A 17,612-nucleotide genomic window follows, 5' to 3' on the forward strand; every position below is an offset into this window, starting at 1 on the left:
TATTTGGCCCAGAAAGGTCTTGCCTATATTTGTTGTCCGATAGGTTTAGCTAGGCCTGCGAAGATTAACCGAAGCAATTTTTGATTTCGGTTCAGGTTCGTAAATTGGTTTAATTATATCTAAATCTAAACTATACTAAAAGGAGAATATACTCCCCTTTAAAGCTATCCACGTCATCTAATTAAATCATCCAATAACAATCATTTTTTCTGCCACGTCTGCTATGTTTCGGCTCATCCCTTGGCCCAAATTAAACTTCACATCGAAAAGAGCCGTCTCTTCTCTTCATCTCTTTTTTTTTGCTCAAACATCTTTCCGTCTCTATCTCTTCCTCCATGTCTCTCTCTCTCGATGATGAATCAACAAGGCCATCCCGAGCCTGATTCCGAACCTCCTCCGACGATACCTTCGAGTCGGTGGGTGTTGAGATGAGGAATGGTGAAGAAACTAAATGTGTTTTTCCCTCGACGAGTCTCCTTTGCAGTTTGGTGGGTTGATTGAAAAGTTAAGGTCTTTTGATCCTGTTTCGTGTTCTAATTATCTGTAGTTAAGGTTCTTTACTGAGAAAATGTTTTGGGTGATGCAGATCTTTGATAGTTTTCAGAGAAGTATCAACTTTTATTGAATTGTCGCTCATCTTCTTTTTAATTATCAATAGGGTGACACAAAGGGATCAGCAAAAGGTGGGGATGCAAATTCAAAGAAAGATGGTCAATCAAGCCAAAATGGCCAGGTACAGACACCTGGTCTTTCATATACTCGAGTTCCTTCAAAAGCATCAGCTTTACCCTGATGAGCAGATCCTCAAGTTCAAGATCGAGCTTCTGAACAAGACCAACAAAAGTCTCCACCACACAGAAGACGCTCCCCAAGATATAATAATGTCTGTGAAAGTTTGCCTCTTTCGTCTTTGTTGGTTGGTTGGTTGATGATGAATGTTTCTGGTGATAGATATGGAGGAAGGGCTGCACCGCTCGTGACGTTCCTTTTGAACCCTAATGTTGTCCAGGAGCTAAGAGGTGATAAGCAATACAATCTCCAGATGCTGAAAGAACGTTACCAGGTTGTGATTTTGTGTTGTTTCGTTTGTGTTTAGTATCGAGGAACTCAGTTTTGATGTGTAATATTTTTTATCAGATTGGTCCAGACCAGATTGAATGTGGGAATTACTCAGCATAAACTTGTGCCTGAAGAAACTGTGACGGTTATTTACTCCCGCTGTGGTGAAAAATTTTCAGTTTACAAGGTTTGTATGCAAAGATCAATTTTTAACATGTCCCACATTTTTTTAGCTCATCTAGAACTTTGCCACTTTCGTCATTTTCAGGGTTCTGGTAACGATTCTATTACCCAGCAGTTTGATGCTTGTGCTAGCTGGTGGACACAGGGGCCAGATCCTGCTTTCCAGGTCATCTGTGCCTATTGTTTTGTATCTTAATGCTTATCTTTTCTTGTGGTGAATCTTCTGAAGTTTATTTTGAAATTTTCTTTAGGAGGTTGCAGGCTGAGCTAGCTAGAGAAATGGCTTACACTGCTGCTAGGTTCGGGCATGTTATGTTCCCTGAGAATGTATATGAACCTGCCTTGAAATGTGCTGAGCTCTTGATAGATGGAGTGGGAAAAGGTTTCTTCTCTCACATTGTTTCTATTATTTTTTTCAAGCATTGATGGGAGGGCTAATTAGTTTTATACATGCAGGCTGGGCTTCTCTAGTGTACTTCTCAGATAATGGATCCACAGCTATCGAAATTGCCCTGAAGATGGCGTTTCGTAAGTTTTGTGTTGATCATGAGACCCTATTGGAATTTTCTGAGGGTAGAGATGAGAAAAAACATATTGTGGTTAAGGTACAACCATTTTGCTAGTGCTCAATGATACTTAGACGCTTTAATATTGTATCTGTTAGCGTACGTTAGACTTAAACAGTGTGTACTTACTGAGATGTGCGTTGTATTTTTAGGTCCTAGCTCTTAGGGGGTCTTACCATGGGGATACTTTAGGAGCAATGGAAGCACAAGCACCATTACCTTACACAGGCTTCCTCCAGCAGCCCTGGTATGGACGGAGTTTTTTTCTTTATCGCTTTTCATGATTCCGACTTGAAAATTCTCTATTGAATTTTATTGCTTAGATAGAAATATCATTCCTTAAGGATGAACGATATCATGATTACATCACCTGTGAATATTCTCATTGTCTTGCTTCTCTTTGATTAGGTTTGCATCTATCTTTGTATTTGTAGGTATACTGGAAAAGGTCTGTTTCTGGATCCTCCTACTGATATCCTCTTCAATGGAGCTTGGAATCTCTCTCTCCTTGAATTTTTTGCTGAAATAGTCCCAGAAGAATATGGAAGTAAATATCATAATTTCCTCTCCTCTCTCTGTTATCCTCCTTTACATATATTTTAGCTGTGTGATTTAGTACTCCCAAACTCTTACAGCCTTCAGCACTCGTGATGAGATTTTTGACAAGAGTAGAGACACATCAACTCTTGCAACAACCTATTTGGCCTATGTATCAAAACAGCTACAAGAGTATTCTGGAAATACACAATCCGCCCATGTTGGAGCACTGATAATAGTATATCCATAAGTATGACTATGATAGTATATCCATAAGTATGACTTCAGATATTCAGTAAGGCTTAGCATCGTGCTATCTAAATTGCTAGATTCAAACTACTATTTTATTAAGGTGGCTGATTGTATCTGCAGTGATCCATGGTGCTGGGGGAATGCACATGGTTGATCCTCTCTTCCAACGAGTTCTGGTCAACGAGTGCAGGAACAGAAAAATTCCAGTAATTTTCGATGAAGTGTTCACAGGTTTCTGGCGTCTTGGAGTAGAGGTAGTATATATATTTTATGTCATCTTGTGTTATATATTTTCATTCTGCTAATAAAGTTACAATGATATTACCAAAGACTCCTGCCGAACTTCTCGGTTGCAAACCGGACATAGCTTGCTACGCCAAACTGATGACTGGTGGAATGATTCCTTTGGCTGTAACTCTTGCTACAGATGCTTTGTTTGATTCATTTTCTGGAGATCCAAAGGTAAGAAAAGTAGAAGAACCATCTTCATGCTTTTCTTTTCTTCCGTTTGAAGATATCTAATCCTCTTTATTGGTTGTAGCTTCAAGCACTGCTTCATGGTCACTCATACTCAGCTCATGCTATGGGATGCGCAACAGCCGCCAAAGCCATCGAATGGTTCAAAGATCCAGAGACTAACCATAACATCATCCCACAAGGAGGAATCTTAAGAGAGGTACTAAGACAAAATATAAACATCTTTGTGTTAGATGATCAGTAATCAAACATCTCTAAATGGGTTTCAACCGTACACATGTTTTTGTGCAGCTGTGGGATGAAGAACTGGTGCAGCAAATTTCATGTCACAGTGCGGTTCAAAGGGTGGTTGTAATAGGAACCCTTTTCGCTCTAGAACTTAAAGTAGATGCTTCCAACTCCACGTAAAGATCTACTGAATCTCTTTTAAAAAGCATTGTCTTGAAGAACCAGACTTTTGGTATCTCATATGGTTTGTGTTTTGCTCTGCATGTGTTTTAGGTATGCTTCGTTGTACGTAAAGTCTCTTTTACAGTTGCTCAGGGAAGATGGAATCTTCATGCGGCCTCTAGGAAACGTCGTGTACCTCATGTGTGGCCCTTGCACGTCTCCTGAAATTTGCCGGGAATTGCTGTCTAAGCTCTACATAAGGTTTGGAGAATTTAATAGGGTATAGTACTCCACATTGTTTTTAATATTGTATTTAATTAGAAAACAGTTTATCCATAATTGTGTTCCAATATACAGAAGTCCAAAGCCATATAAGACTTATTTACTATAATGTTATCAAAATTATATTAGAACAAATTTACAAAAACAACATATATACATTCTAAGAAGAGTTTTTTTTTTTGTTTACCCTAGAGGACGTGGGTTCACCAGCTAATTATCTGTCATATCATATATATATATATATATATATATATATATATATATATATATATTTTAGAAAAAGCAAAATAACAAAAATTTGCTAAGTTTATTCTGTTTTTAAAACTAAAAGAAAAGTAAAAATAAATTAAAAAAATAGTACTAGCTGCAAAAAATGAGTTTTTTAAAAACATTATTAACGATGTTAGTAAAATTACACTAAGTCCTAAAGTCTAACCATTAAACCCTAAATCTTTGGGTAAATCCTAAACTCTAAATCGTAAAAACTAAACAATAAATCCTAAATACTAAATCATAAACGCCGTGAGCAAAACTCTAAATCTTAGCCCTAAACCCTAGGGTTTAGGATTTACCCTATAGTTTAGGGTTTACCAAAGAGTTTAGAGTTTACCCAATGGCTTAGGGTTTACCCAATGATTTAGGGTTTACCCAAGGGTTTAGGATTTACCCAAAAATTTAAAGTTTTGTTTTTAGAGTTTAATGTTTAGGATTTAGGATTTATTGTTTTATGTTATAAAAAATTTGCACTATTTTTATTTTTTTTAACATAATATAATTTGACAATTTTTTATTATTTTGTTTCTTTTTTCTCAACTACTGAATATGAGCTCGCGGATTTTTATTGGTCGGTGAATAAATAATTTTTCTAAGAAATATCAAAGTACGGATCAATAATTTTTCTAGATTTAAATTATTGGTCACTAATAATAGTATTATTACGTCACTTCCAATCAATATTAATATTATTTTATAATTTAATATTTTTACTATTTAATAATGCATAGACAAATTTTAAACGGTTTCAGTTTTAAAACAATTATCAATCATCAATTTTATAAAATTTACGTAAAACAATAATAATAAATGCAGGTGCATTATTGAACAAATTTGTTTGTTCTGATGTGTTTACTTATATGAAATTTTAATCCCTAAAATGTTTCAAATCTTATACAAAAGTAAAGTTTGTCAAACATAATAAAAGAAAAGTAATTCAAACTATCTTCCTAATTTTACTGTGATAGTCAGGTTACTCTTTTTCATTTTATGTAATAGAAACTTATTTGAGATTAATATAAATAAAATTTTAAAACGATAAATAAAATTTTAAAACTAAATTTTCCCATTTATACAAAATATTTACAATGAAAGTAAAAATAGTAAGTTGCAATTGATTAAATAAACACAATTAATCTAAAATTAAGATGATAATTTACATGTGAAAAAAATATGAAAAAAAAAACGATCTAGTAAGTATAAAAATATATGATAATCAATTCAGTTCATTTTTGTTCCATTCCATATTTGGTTAGTTTAATTTTTCATCAAAAATTCTTAAACTAAGTCATACATCGATTTATACCAAACTAAACAATTATATTTACAATTTTAATTCAAACCAACAAAATAAACGAATTTTATCAAATTTATATGAATTTTAACCGGAATAAACCAGATGAGTTTGTTGACTGTGGAAAGTATTATGGACAACTTGCACATTAAAAAGAATATTAAATAATATATAAAAAAATGAATCAATTTATCTCTAATTAGTTTTAATGTTAAAAGTCTATCTAACCTAATTTGGTATTAGAGGATGATCCACATAATTAATCCAACCCAAACTATTATCAATTTAATTCAAAGTTGGGTGTTCGATATTCAAAAAAAACAATCATATGGAAGAAACCCATTAAAGACACTAGAAGCAGAGCCCCGCGCAAGCGCGGGGATGTTAAGATATATGTGTTGTTGTAGTTTTTAGGAGATGAAGTCAAGTGTTTTGCTTAGTATAGTCGTAATTATCAGATGTATAAGAAGAAGAGAATAGATGTCTAAATTCATATTGATGTATTTGTATAATGTTTGATATTCTGTTTAACTGGAACTGCAAATGAATATAGTGAATAAGGGGACGTATATTTCAATACTGCATGTTTACTGGTGGAATTGCCAATGAGTTTAGTCGCAGTATGGGAGTCCGCATCCTCCAGCTATCCCGTAAAAGTTCTTGACAAGATGGGTCTCGAAATTTATAATCGCTGCTAGTTTTGACAAGAACAAATTAAAAAAAAAAAAAAATTATCGGTCTAGATATTGATTTTTTCTTAATAGTATATTCTTTTTCGAAACTTTATTTCTTTTTTTTTGATGTGTGATCTCTTCTTAATAGTTAATAGTATGTTTTATCTCAAAAGTTATAAAGTTGGTTGTTTTGAAATAGAGGACATGGTTGCTATTGAGTCGTTGTTTTCCCGCAAAAATAAATCGATGGTTTCTGTTAATAATGATTAAAATAAAATATTAATACATTTGAAGAAATGTTCTTGTCAAGCCATTGCCCACTTATATAGGATCATTTTCAGGAATATATACAGAAAACATGGTTAGTTGAAAGCAAGCAAGATTGTATTAGGTATGAAAATAGTATACTACAAAGGGATCACATGAAATATAATGCAATAAATATTTTTATATAGCGATTTAAAAGTGTTATAAAACCTCCTTTTCGAGTTAAAAGTGTTATAAAACCTCCTTCTCGAGTTTGAGGACGGCCATGACAGCTTCTTGAGGTACATCATCCCTACATTTGCTTTCATTCTCTTCTTACCTGGCGTATGTTTTACACCATTCACATCAAAGTTTCATAAAAAAAAATAAAAGTAAAAAATTCATACTATACAACAATGGTACATTGTGATTGACACATTGTTGTAGCGGAGAGATGCGGGATATCTGTCTAGTTTTTTTCTACAGCGAGTGCAAGAGAGTCTTTGACCATTCACACATTGTTATGTTCACAAACAAACAAAAAATGTACAAATTTACAGAATCCTTTTGGAGCTGAAAATAAAACTCAGTTTTCTTCTATTCATGTAAGTTTCCTTTTTTTTAAATAAATATATATAAATAAACCCATTAGATTAAAAGAAGTCATTCTTCTTCCTATTCTACGTTTCTCTTCTCCATGGCCAATGCTTCTGATTTACAGATAGGGCAAAGGTTTTTCACAATCAGCCATTTCTCCAAGCATTCAGCATGATACTCATGCCCACAATCCAAAGTAGCAATCTTTTTTTCATTCTTGAAGTTTTCCTGCAAAAAAAAAAAAAAGTTAAGACATCTCTTAAAACCCAAGCATGTGCAGCCTTTAAAAGCTTCATCTTTGGCTATATTTTGTTTCCTGACATATGGTGCAAGGTTCAGTTTTATCTTTAGTTTGCGGAGACGAGGGTGATTCTTCTGCAAAGTTGATTACAGAACATGTTCTTCTTTTAAGATGGCTCTTGACATCTTCCTCTGTCAAACCAGTGTTTACAGTTCCAATCCGCTCACTCAACGCAAGAAGCTCATGTTCAGACCAATGTGTTATCAAATCAGTTTCAACAAAAAAACATAAACGTGATCACAGAAAACTACATTGCGAGATTCACAAACTAATTCTGAAGACAGACAACTTGCAGGTGCTAAATACATAACTATGATAACAACATGGTAAAGAGTAATGAATGGCTCACCAGTAAGACATTTCCTCAATGTGCAAACGCATATCTCGATGATGATCTCAAATCGTGGAGGAGTAGATTCCCATGAATTCACTCTGCTCTTTCATGACTCTTTCTTCCTCTGTCAGATATGAGTTGGCAGATTCATGACCTTTAGATCTGGAAATCATAGCAATAACAGCTTTCTTAGCCTTCATCTGAATGAAGAATAAAGCATCCAACATCCAAGCAAGTTGAACCACAAAATAAATCAATCATGAGAGTAGATGAAGTTTATTTATTGAACTGACACTGAGTAGCAGACTTAATTTCTATTGCGTCCCGACTTCCTTTATTCTCGGGCTCGGCTTTTTGATTTTCCCCTTCTATCCCATTCGAGCAAAGCACACTAACTCAATTAAGAAAAGTCACGTTCTTTAACCAACCAAGAAAAAGGAAAAAAAGAGATTTAGCAATACTCTATTATCTTTAACCAACCAAGAAAGAGAATCGGCAGAAACATCTTTCTCCGTTTTCCGGTCGCTGGCCATTACAGAAGCCTTAAGAATCGAAAATGAAAAACGGAAAAAAATCAGAGATTTAGATCATTGGCTTTTTACAAAATCAAAGAACTGAGCAGATCTACCAAGTCGAGAGCGATTGCGCGACAACAGCATCGGAGGAAGCCATCTTCGGGAATCTTTCTACGCTTTATAAAATGATAAACTGACTTCTGAGGATCAATCATGCTTTCAACCAGCTGATATATATAGATTTCAAGTGAAGGAAACGGAGGAGGCACCATCGTGACTGGGTTTTATGAGAACTACAATCAGATTCGGACAAACTAAACCATACCAAAATACAAACATACTTGACGAAACTTAACCGGAAATTAAATGGGCCCACAGTTTTTATGAAATGCACACGTTGACAGCTTTAGGAGAGGCAAAAATGCCTCATATTATATATGATTGTATCAAATTGATAAAAATATTAAATAATATATAGTGAAGATTGATCAATTCATTTATAATCAATAGGTTTTTAATTAAAAGTTATGGCAATGATCAGAGTCCACCAGATTGAATCAGTAAAAAGAAAAGCCATTTTCTTAGTAATGTTTGTTATTATACAGAAAACAGAAATCACATGCAAGAACAAAAGCAACTCTTCTTCTTCGTCCTTTCATTAACTAGAGGATGCCAAAGACCAATTAGCTTCACTTCCTCTCCTCGGAATGCTATTGATCTTGGAGCAAGCATCGACTTTAAAGTTAGCTCCACATATAACTCCTTCACTATCAATCCTCTGCATCGCCTTCATCTTATTCTTCGGATGCTCATAACTCATCAAACCACTCTCACTATGAAACATACAACCTACACACACAAAAAAAAAATCATTACACTTCCATCTTCAGATCATTACATAACTTCCTATCTCATAAGTTCTGTTTGCTTACCTGTCGGAAAAGGAGCGAATGACTTAGCACAACCTTGCTTAATAACCTTGAGATCATCAGACATAACAACAGATCCGTCTGCAGCTATTCCCCAATACAAACTCTCAGCTCCATCAGATCCTAGAGCTGCGAAAACAGAGGAGGTCTGAGCATCATAGACAACAAAAGCGAAACTTCCGTCGAGACCTCTGAGAACTTGGTCAGCTGGGTAAGGACCACGGTCACGTAGTGTTCGGTAAGCTTCGATCACAAACATGGCTTCGTTTGAGGATTTTCCAGATAAACCGTACTGTTTGTTCAAGTCGCATAGGTTGTTCAATGCTCCAAGAAACACACAGTAGATTCCATCGATGCCACTAAACATCCTGAAAGAGACCAGACATGTTTAGAAAATGATTTTCCGACAAGAAACAGTTTAGGGAAACTGGCATGACGGGTCTTGAGATTTTGAAGATTATAGACAATTTATTATTGATTATTTAAAAATATTTAATTTTTTTTGAAAACTTAAATTTATGTAAATTATCTCTAAAAATTTGGGGATCGTAACTAATGTTTCTCTTGTCTTAGCTAGAACCGGTTCTAGAGTAACGTGTGCTATTAATATACCTTGGAGGGCAAGAAACACAGTTTATACTTAGAGGAATGTGTTTATTATTATACCTTGGACGGTGAGAGTTTTCTGGGCGGGCGAAAGCGAGGACAGCGGAGTCGCCGAAGCTCATGGAGAAAGCAGAGTCTGGATGGTTTGAAAGGAAGTCAGAGAGAGTTTCTCCTGGAAGTTTTGGGGTTTTGCCGGAAAGGTTTGAAGCCGGGCTGTTTAGCTCTTCCGGTGGATGAGCAAACGTCTTTTGAAAAATAGCCAACATTTTTTGTCGTCTTGAATCTTCTGTTTTTTTAGTATATGAGATAATTGTGATTGAAATGGACTTATATAGGTTGGTTTGGTTTGTAAAATTTTGACTTTTCACGAAAATTAAGAAAGTTGACGTGGAGATGACTCATGATTTGTTTAGATAAGACTTGTCTTATAGATCTTGATGTCTTCTTATCCATTTTTTTTTGGTCAAACAATGTCTTCTTATCCATTTCTTTATCTTTTTACTGCTTACTAATTATTCCCTTTTCTTGTTTCTTGCCACTCGAGTTTTTGTTAATGACCAACACGAATCCAATGGTACCCACATCAAGAATAATCTTCTCAGCTTTTGTAGGTTATCGAATTCAACATGATTCAACATTTTTTATCAAATAAATAAAATAGTATATAAATCAATATTTAAATGAAAAGCTTTTATGTTCACTGCAAACCCACATCAATAATATATACTATGGATTAAACTTTCTTTTATTGATTGAAAAAATTGACCAAAAAAACTTTCGTTGCAACGTTATCTATTTGAAAACCTCTAATCAGTTCATTCCTTTATACATTTTCCGTTACATATTTTTATCCCGGCAAAACGACAAAATTGAATTTTCCCATAAAAAACGTAAAATTGAGTTTTTCCACCAAAACTGCAAAATCGAGTTTCCCCTCAAAACCGCAAAATTGAGTTTTCGTGCCAAAACCGTACAATCGTGTTTTTCGGTAAAAATTGTGTTTTCCGTCACAACCGCAAAAACTTGTTTTCCCGCCAAAACCACAAAATCGGGGTTTCCCGCCAAAAATGCAATATTGTATTTTCAGCCAAAACCGTACTACTGTGTTTTCTCGCCTAAACCGTAAAATTGTATTTCCTTTAAAACAGAAAATCTTGTTTTTCCACCAAAATGATAAATATAGCTTTTTCACTAAAATCACAAAATTATCTTTCCTGCTAAAATAATAAAATTGTTTCTAACACCAAAACCGTATAATTGTATTTATCGAAAGTCTAAGTATTCTTTTTGTTTTCAGCCCCAAAATAATATTTTTACCTAATAACCATGTAAGCTATAAAATTATTGTTTATGGGTTAACCATTAAAACCGTTAACTCATTAACTTAAATGAGTTATGGATTGACCCAACCCATTTGTCAAATGGATTGGTTAAAACCATAACCCATATAAGCTTAAAACCATTTGAATATGGTTTGGTTTGAATTGGTTTACCTATTTTGACATCTTTAATGAAAAGTTATATAATATGTTTACAATTTTATTATTTTGAATAATACTAATAATTATTAGAAATAACCTTTTCAATTTAAATAGTTTGAAAATTAAAAGTCTTGGTATTGTATAATCTTTAAAAATTATTCGGATATAGTGCTAATTCTATAAAATTTAATATAAATTTCCAAATGTCTTTTTATGACATAATTTGTGATTAATAAAAAACTAAAGATTAATTAAAGTTTATTTTATAACACTTTCTATTTTCACATTGTTTTGTCTACCGTTTTATTTTAGGGAAATTGCCAAAAATATCATTTTCAAAGTACCACTTTTCATGTGTACACTAAACACTAATACCACCATCTTTAATGAAGGGTAAAAGACATTTATAACTTTTTGATTAACTTTGACAAAAAAAAACATAAGCTTAACTAATCTAAAATTAAAACATTAACTCTAAACCCTAAATCATCAACTCTAAACTTTAAACCATGAAACATCAACTCTAAACTCTAAACCCCGAAACATCAACTCTAAACCCTAAACCCTAAACCGTAAATCTTCAAATCTAAACCCTAAAACATCAACTCTAAACCCTAAACATAAACCCTAAACCCTAAATCTAAACTTAAAACATCAACTTTAAACCCTAAATCATCAACTCTAAACCCTAAACCATGAAACATCAACTCTAAACCCTAAACCCCGAAACACCAACTCTAAACCCTAACTCTAAACCTTCAAATCTAAACCCTAAAACATCAACTCTAAACCCTAAACGTAAACCCTATATTTTTCTGAAATTCGAACCCTAAACCCTAAAACCCTAAACCTTCAAATCTAAACCCTAAAACATCAACTCTAAACCCTAAACGTAAACCCTAAACCCTAAACCTTCAAATCTAAACCCTAAAACACCAACTCTAGGGTTTTAGGGTTTAGGATTTAGGGTTTAGAGTTTAGGGTTTAGAGTTGAAGGTTTAGGATTTAGGGTTTAGAGTTGATGTTTTAGGGTTTATGGTTAATTTTTTAGGTTTTAGGGTTTAGAGTTTACTTTTTATGGTTTAGGGTTTAGGGTTTAGAGTTTAATGTTGATAGTTTAGGGTTTAGTTTTAATGGTTTAGGGTTTATGGTTTAGAGTCGATGTTTTAGGGTTTGGAGTTGAATGTTTAGGGTTTAGGGTTTAGAGTTTATGTTTCGGGGTTTAGGGGTTAGAGTTGATGTTTCAGGGTTTAGGGTTCGTATGTCAAAAAAAATTAGGGTTTAGGATTGATGGTTTAGGGTTTAGGGTTCGTATTTTTTTTTTAAAAAAATGGTTTAGTATTGATGGTTTAGAGTTGAGTTTTAGGGTTTAGGGTTTAAATTTCGAAATAGTATAATTCGAAAAAAAAATTAAAAATTATTTTTTATTTTTTTAAAATTTTTATTTATTTAAATTTTTATTTATTATATATATAAAGAACAAAGACATAAGAGTCTTTGGCCAATTAATGAATAAAGTATTTTTGAAAATGTCCCTTTATCGATGGTAAAAATAAAAAGTGGTAAACATGTAACTCCCCCTTTATTTTATTTAGAAGCAAATTAATTACACAATTTTCATAATTTTGTCAAATCACAAAATCACACTTTCTCATACATTTTTTATTTAGTGTTTAACATAACACTCACAACTGGTTAACCAAACAAATGCATCATTAAATTCTCGCCAATCATCGCACTCTTTTATCAAATACTCATTCATTTAAAAATATTTTTTTTAAAAGTATTATTTTCATTTATAAAAAGTTACTTTAATATATACCTACTTTAATCGAATATTATTAACTAATTATATCAGAAAATAATATCTAAAATTTAAATAACATGATGTCATTATTTTAGACATATATACTTAATATTAATGTGAGATTCAGTAATTTTACTACCCCAAAATACCATGATTCTATTTGTATAAAATTTCTTAGAAATTTGTTATGATACATTATAGAAGTTTGTTTTACCGCAAAAATGCATATCATTATTAATATTTTTTTTAAAAGTTCACTTTACTTTATATTTTCCATCTTTACCTTATCAATTGGCTTCATGTTATAAAAACCGATAAACCTAATTAATTTAACAGTCATAGTAATACGTAAACCACATGTATTTCGACAAACAAAAAAAAAATTAAGTACATAAAAGTATGAAATAACCAAGAATATAACAAACAAGTTTTTTTCTTCTTCACTTATGTTTTATTTATGTATTCTTTCTTTTTTCCTATTAAAAAAATAAGCATGTCAATTTTATTATAATCAAAACTATATCAATAGAGTCTTAACTAAAGTCTCATATTAATATATTGTTTCCGTTTTTCAATTTATACTATAATAATTTTATTCATTGATTAATATTATTTTAAATGATTTACTATATAATTTTATTTTGATCAAAGCTATAAGAATTATATTACTAGAGTATATTAACTCTAGTCTAATATTAATATACTGTTCCAATTTTTCCAGTTTTATAATATTATAAATACTTTCATTTATTAATATTATTTTAAAAGACTTACCATATATTTTTCTGTTTTGAAATATACAAAAACTTTAATCATTTCTGAAATTAATAACTCAACTATAATATTAACACTTGTCATTGAAAAATGACTGAATGTTTTTAGAAATGTATATTTGACTGTTTTTCATTCATTGGACACATTTTTAGAATATATATATATATATATATATATATATATATATAGTGAGTATAAAAAATATTATTAGGTTTAGGTTAATTAGTTTTTTTGATCAACTTTTTTTTATCAACAATTAGTTTTCTGTAATCTATGATTTATTGTATCCACTATTAATAAAAATATGTTTAAAATCGTTTTTATAATTATTTCTATCATATCATATGTATTTATATGTAGGGGGATTTGCCAAAAGTGACTCAAAACTTGATTTTGAATATAAAAGTGTACCTCAAATTCAATCAAATGCAAAAGTAACCCAAAAGCTTAGTGAAATTACAACGGCCCCCTTATGAACAAACAAAAAACTTGTATTCAGTGTTACCATTATAACCTTTCGTTAGAGAAGACTTACAAAGAAGTCTTCTCCTTCAGTAGATCTTAAAAATAATTTTATAAAAAATATTTTGATGGGTAAAAAGTTAAAATCAAGTAATAATAAACATTTCTCAATGATGTAAATTTAGTTCATCTGAAATTGAATTATTTTCAACATAGATGAGTGAATGTATATTGGCTCATAAGTCATTGGTTTAGGGTTTGGAAACATATGTTATAGTATTGTATGTATCTTTATGTTTAGATTATGAAATCTTACCTTCATTTTTTTTTTCTCAAATTGACTCATATATGTTTAGTAACTATCCAATAACTTGATTTAAACACTTTCTAAGTTTCTTTAAAGTTTAAGAAAATGTTTTTTGCATAGTTAATTGATTTTAGGGTCTAAAAGACTTACATAAGACTTAAAAAGAAGTCTTCCGACACATCCCACCTAAATTTTATTAGAATTTAGGGTTTCCGCCTAAATTTTGGAAAATTTTAGATTTCTCGCCTAAATCAAAAATCTTCCATATGTCATCCAAGAGTCTTCCAAAGGAAGTCTTCTCATGGATTAGATCTTAACAATAATTAATAAATTTTATAAAAAATATTTTCAAAGGGAAAAAGTCAAAATCATTTATTAATAAACATTTCTAAAAGATGAAAATTTAGTTTTACTGAAATTGAATTATTTTTAACATAAATGACTGAATGTACATTGAATCATGATAGTCTTTGGTTTAGGGTACGGTAACATATGTTGTAGTATTGTTAGTATTTTTAGGATTAGATTTTGAAATCTCATTTTTTTTTTAAATTTGACCTATATGTGATTATTGACTATCTTTTTTTTTTTTTTTTTTTGTCATCTACTTTACAGATTCATATAGACTCTGTGAACCAAACTGGGAGATCTTGATCCATGTGAACTACAAAAGACGTTTCTTTCCTAGCGCTACGAGCTAAGCTATCCGCCTGCTTGTTCTGCGTTCTTGGGACATAGATAATCTCTGCACATGAAAAACTCTCCTTCAAGTTGTTTATATCCTCCAAATAACTTGCAAATGCTGGCCAATCCTCTGGTGTTGAAACCATCTTCACCAATTGAGAACAATCCGTTGCAAACGTAACCTGAAATTGTCGTAAGTTTTTCATACATTCCATTGCCCATAACAAAGCTTCCATTTCTGCATGAAGTGGAGAAAGGGACGCCCGGACATTCCTTGCGCCCATCAAACCCGCAAATCCTTCTAGAGTACTATACCATCCTTGTCCTGAGAAAATATCATTGTCTTTCCAGGAACCATCAGTAAAACACCATCTTCCTGTGATTGACGGAAGAACCATTGCACCAACCTGTTGAACTCTCTTTTCAACAGTCAGAATTTGCGACTCAGCCCAAAGCTTTGATTCCGTGTCAGCCAGTTTAAGGGTATCTAGCGGATCTACATCCATATTACTAAAGACTTTATTATTTATTCCCTTCCAAATATACCATAGTATCCATGCAAACTGATGATCCTCCATCTGTGGAAGCACTCTCCAAAAAAGATGATCCATGTTCACAAAGAGGGAACTTGTCGGAAACATATTTGGATTTGTTGGAATCTTTGAAAGAGCCCATGTCTGAAGTGCAGGAGGGCATTCAAAAAACACATGGTTGATTGATTCCTCCTCCGCACCACATCTTGCACAAACAATGTCTCCGGGTATCCCTCGCTTATGCAAATTTTTCTTGACTGCTATACACCATGTCACCAATTACCATAAGAAATGTTTAATCTTTGGTGGACACCATATTTTCCAGCAATGTGCCTTCAAAATATCCACCGTAGGTCCAAACACTACTGGTGGTTTTGCCCTATCTGGATATATCCTTTCTACCTGATATCCAGATTTAACCGTGTATTTTCCATTATTTGTGAAATACAATCCATCTTTGTCTGCCATCCGGGTCCTACTCAAGGGTATACTCTCTATTAATTTCATATCCTGTGGGTCCACCAAAGCCCGAATCGCCTGCAAATTCCATCTTCGCAAATGAGGATCAATAAGCGAATTCACTGTAAGGTATGAGTAAAAATTGTGTTGATTTTTATTTGCTGGTCTCGGGCGAGTGGTTGGGAGCCAAAGATTATTCCATACAGATATGGAGGATCATGTTCCCACCCTTTTGATTAGTCATTTGCTTACAAGAGATCTAGCAGAAACAATACTCCGTCAACCATAAGACGGAGAGTATGAACGAATCGGTTCCAGGGGTGAAGCATTCCTGTAATACCGACCTTTAAAAACTCTAGAAAATAGAGTATCTGGCTTTTCTATCAGCCGCCATAATTGTTTGCCAAGCATTGCAGTGTTAAAGTCAGTGATATCTTTAAACCCTAAACCTCCATCTTCCTTACTTACACATACTTTGTCCCATGATTTCCAATGCATTCCTCTTGTGCTACCGCTTGGGCTCCACCAAAACTGAGCTACCGCACTCGTCAATTTTTTTACAGTAGCCTTGGGTAAACGATAGCACGACATTACATGATTTGGCAAAGCCGTAATCACGGATTTGATGATCACCTCCTTTCCTCCATTTGTAAAGAACTTAAAAGTCCAACCATTGACCCTATTATTTAACCGTTCCTGAACAAAGACAAAAACTTGTATCTTAGAACCTCCAAGACTCTCCGGTAATCCTAAGTATGTTCCCATTCCTCCCAAATTTTGAATGCCCAAAACATCCCTTAGCTCATGTCTGACAGATTCTTCAATTTTGTGTCCAAATTGAATTGAAGACTTATCAAAGTTTATAAGTTGACCCGAAGCTTTCTCATATTCCTTTAATATCCTTAGAATAGTATGACACTCCTCCTTTTGAGCTTTGCAGAAGAAGAGACTATCATCCGCAAAAAGCAGATGTGATATTGATGGGCATGCCCTGGCCACCTTTATTCCTGTTAATTGTTTCTCCCTCTCCGCCTTCTTAATATTTGATATCAGAGCCTCAGTACACAGAATGAATAAATAGGGAGATAAATGATCTTCTTGTCGTAAGCCCCTCTGTGGTATAATAAGTCATTTTGGTTGGCACTCAAAAGAACCCGATATTGAACTGATGATATGCATTCCACCATTAGTTTAATCCAATGCTCATGAAACCCCATCTTTTGTAATAATGCCTTAATAAACGCCTATTCAACCCGATCATAAGCCTTACTCATATCCGTTTTGACTGCCATATACTTGCCTTTACATGCCTCATTAGTCCGTAATCCATGAAACATTTCCTGTGCTATAAGGATATTATCAGAGATCAGTCGCCCTGCTACAAATGCCGATTGCGTTTTTGAAACTAGGGAAGGCAGCAATACCTTCAGCCGTTGACACAAAACTTTCGAAATAATCTTATACCCTACATTACATAAGCTGATAGGTTGCAACTCTGTCATCCTTGTAGGTCTCTCCGTCTTTGGAATCATGCAAATATTAGTAATATTTAACCTTGAATCCATTTCTCCAGACACCAAAAAATCATTC

The 17,612-nt window shown here is 33.0% G+C and overlaps 3 protein-coding genes across 3 annotated transcripts; 1 reads left to right on the forward strand and 2 right to left on the reverse strand.

The window, feature by feature from the left end:
- Positions 1-3,913, forward strand: LOC106404343 (bifunctional dethiobiotin synthetase/7,8-diamino-pelargonic acid aminotransferase, mitochondrial-like). Its single transcript, XM_048760482.1, has 11 exons — positions 1-883; positions 952-1,063; positions 1,138-1,847; positions 1,961-2,055; positions 2,243-2,355; positions 2,444-2,583; positions 2,675-2,851; positions 2,928-3,059; positions 3,139-3,273; positions 3,366-3,478; positions 3,576-3,913. Exons 3-11 carry the CDS (start codon positions 1,668-1,670, stop codon positions 3,748-3,750), a joined length of 1,260 nt encoding a protein of 419 aa, XP_048616439.1. The 5' UTR covers positions 1-883; positions 952-1,063; positions 1,138-1,667; the 3' UTR covers positions 3,751-3,913.
- A 2,808-nt stretch (positions 3,914-6,721) lies between these two features.
- On the reverse strand, positions 6,722-8,308 carry BNAC06G05980D. The gene is made up of 4 exons (XM_013843940.3): positions 8,094-8,308; positions 7,946-8,007; positions 7,759-7,856; positions 6,722-7,627 (listed from the first exon to the last, which is right to left on the reverse strand). Exons 1-4 carry the CDS (start codon positions 8,250-8,252, stop codon positions 7,593-7,595), a joined length of 354 nt encoding a protein of 117 aa, XP_013699394.1. The 5' UTR covers positions 8,253-8,308; the 3' UTR covers positions 6,722-7,592.
- A 224-nt stretch (positions 8,309-8,532) lies between these two features.
- Positions 8,533-9,845, reverse strand: LOC106406880 (stem-specific protein TSJT1). Its single transcript, XM_013847622.3, has 3 exons — positions 9,576-9,845; positions 8,913-9,277; positions 8,533-8,829 (listed from the first exon to the last, which is right to left on the reverse strand). The coding sequence occupies exons 1-3, from the start codon at positions 9,779-9,781 to the stop codon at positions 8,639-8,641; spliced, it is 762 nt and encodes a 253-aa protein (XP_013703076.1). The 5' UTR covers positions 9,782-9,845; the 3' UTR covers positions 8,533-8,638.
- Positions 9,846-17,612: the final 7,767 nt, after the last annotated feature.

Source organism: Brassica napus, chromosome C6 (genome assembly GCF_020379485.1).
Source record: "Brassica napus cultivar Da-Ae chromosome C6, Da-Ae, whole genome shotgun sequence".
NCBI lineage: Eukaryota > Viridiplantae > Streptophyta > Magnoliopsida > Brassicales > Brassicaceae > Brassica > Brassica napus.

Bases quoted from the DNA above. Each gene is read 5' to 3' on its own strand.
- LOC106406880 (XM_013847622.3), bottom strand. From the start codon at position 9,781: ATGTTGGCTATTTTTCAAAAGACGTTTGCTCATCCACCGGAAGAGCTA. The intron at 9,278-9,575 runs GTATAATAATAA...GGTCTCTTTCAG, and splicing joins GAAAACTCTCACCGTCCAAG to GATGTTTAGTGGCATCGATG. The intron at 8,830-8,912 runs GTAAGCAAACAG...TTGTGTGTGTAG, and splicing joins ATTCGCTCCTTTTCCGACAG to GTTGTATGTTTCATAGTGAG.
- LOC106404343 (XM_048760482.1), top strand. From the start codon at position 1,668: ATGGGAGGGCTAATTAGTTTTATACATGCAGGCTGGGCTTCTCTAGTG. The intron at 2,056-2,242 runs GTATGGACGGAG...TTGTATTTGTAG, and splicing joins GGCTTCCTCCAGCAGCCCTG to GTATACTGGAAAAGGTCTGT. The intron at 3,274-3,365 runs GTACTAAGACAA...GTTTTTGTGCAG, and splicing joins AAGGAGGAATCTTAAGAGAG to CTGTGGGATGAAGAACTGGT.
- BNAC06G05980D (XM_013843940.3), bottom strand. From the start codon at position 8,252: ATGGTGCCTCCTCCGTTTCCTTCACTTGAAATCTATATATATCAGCTG. The intron at 8,008-8,093 runs GTAGATCTGCTC...TCGATTCTTAAG, and splicing joins GCGCAATCGCTCTCGACTTG to GCTTCTGTAATGGCCAGCGA. The intron at 7,628-7,758 runs GTCAGTTCAATA...TATGATTTCCAG, and splicing joins AATTAAGTCTGCTACTCAGT to ATCTAAAGGTCATGAATCTG.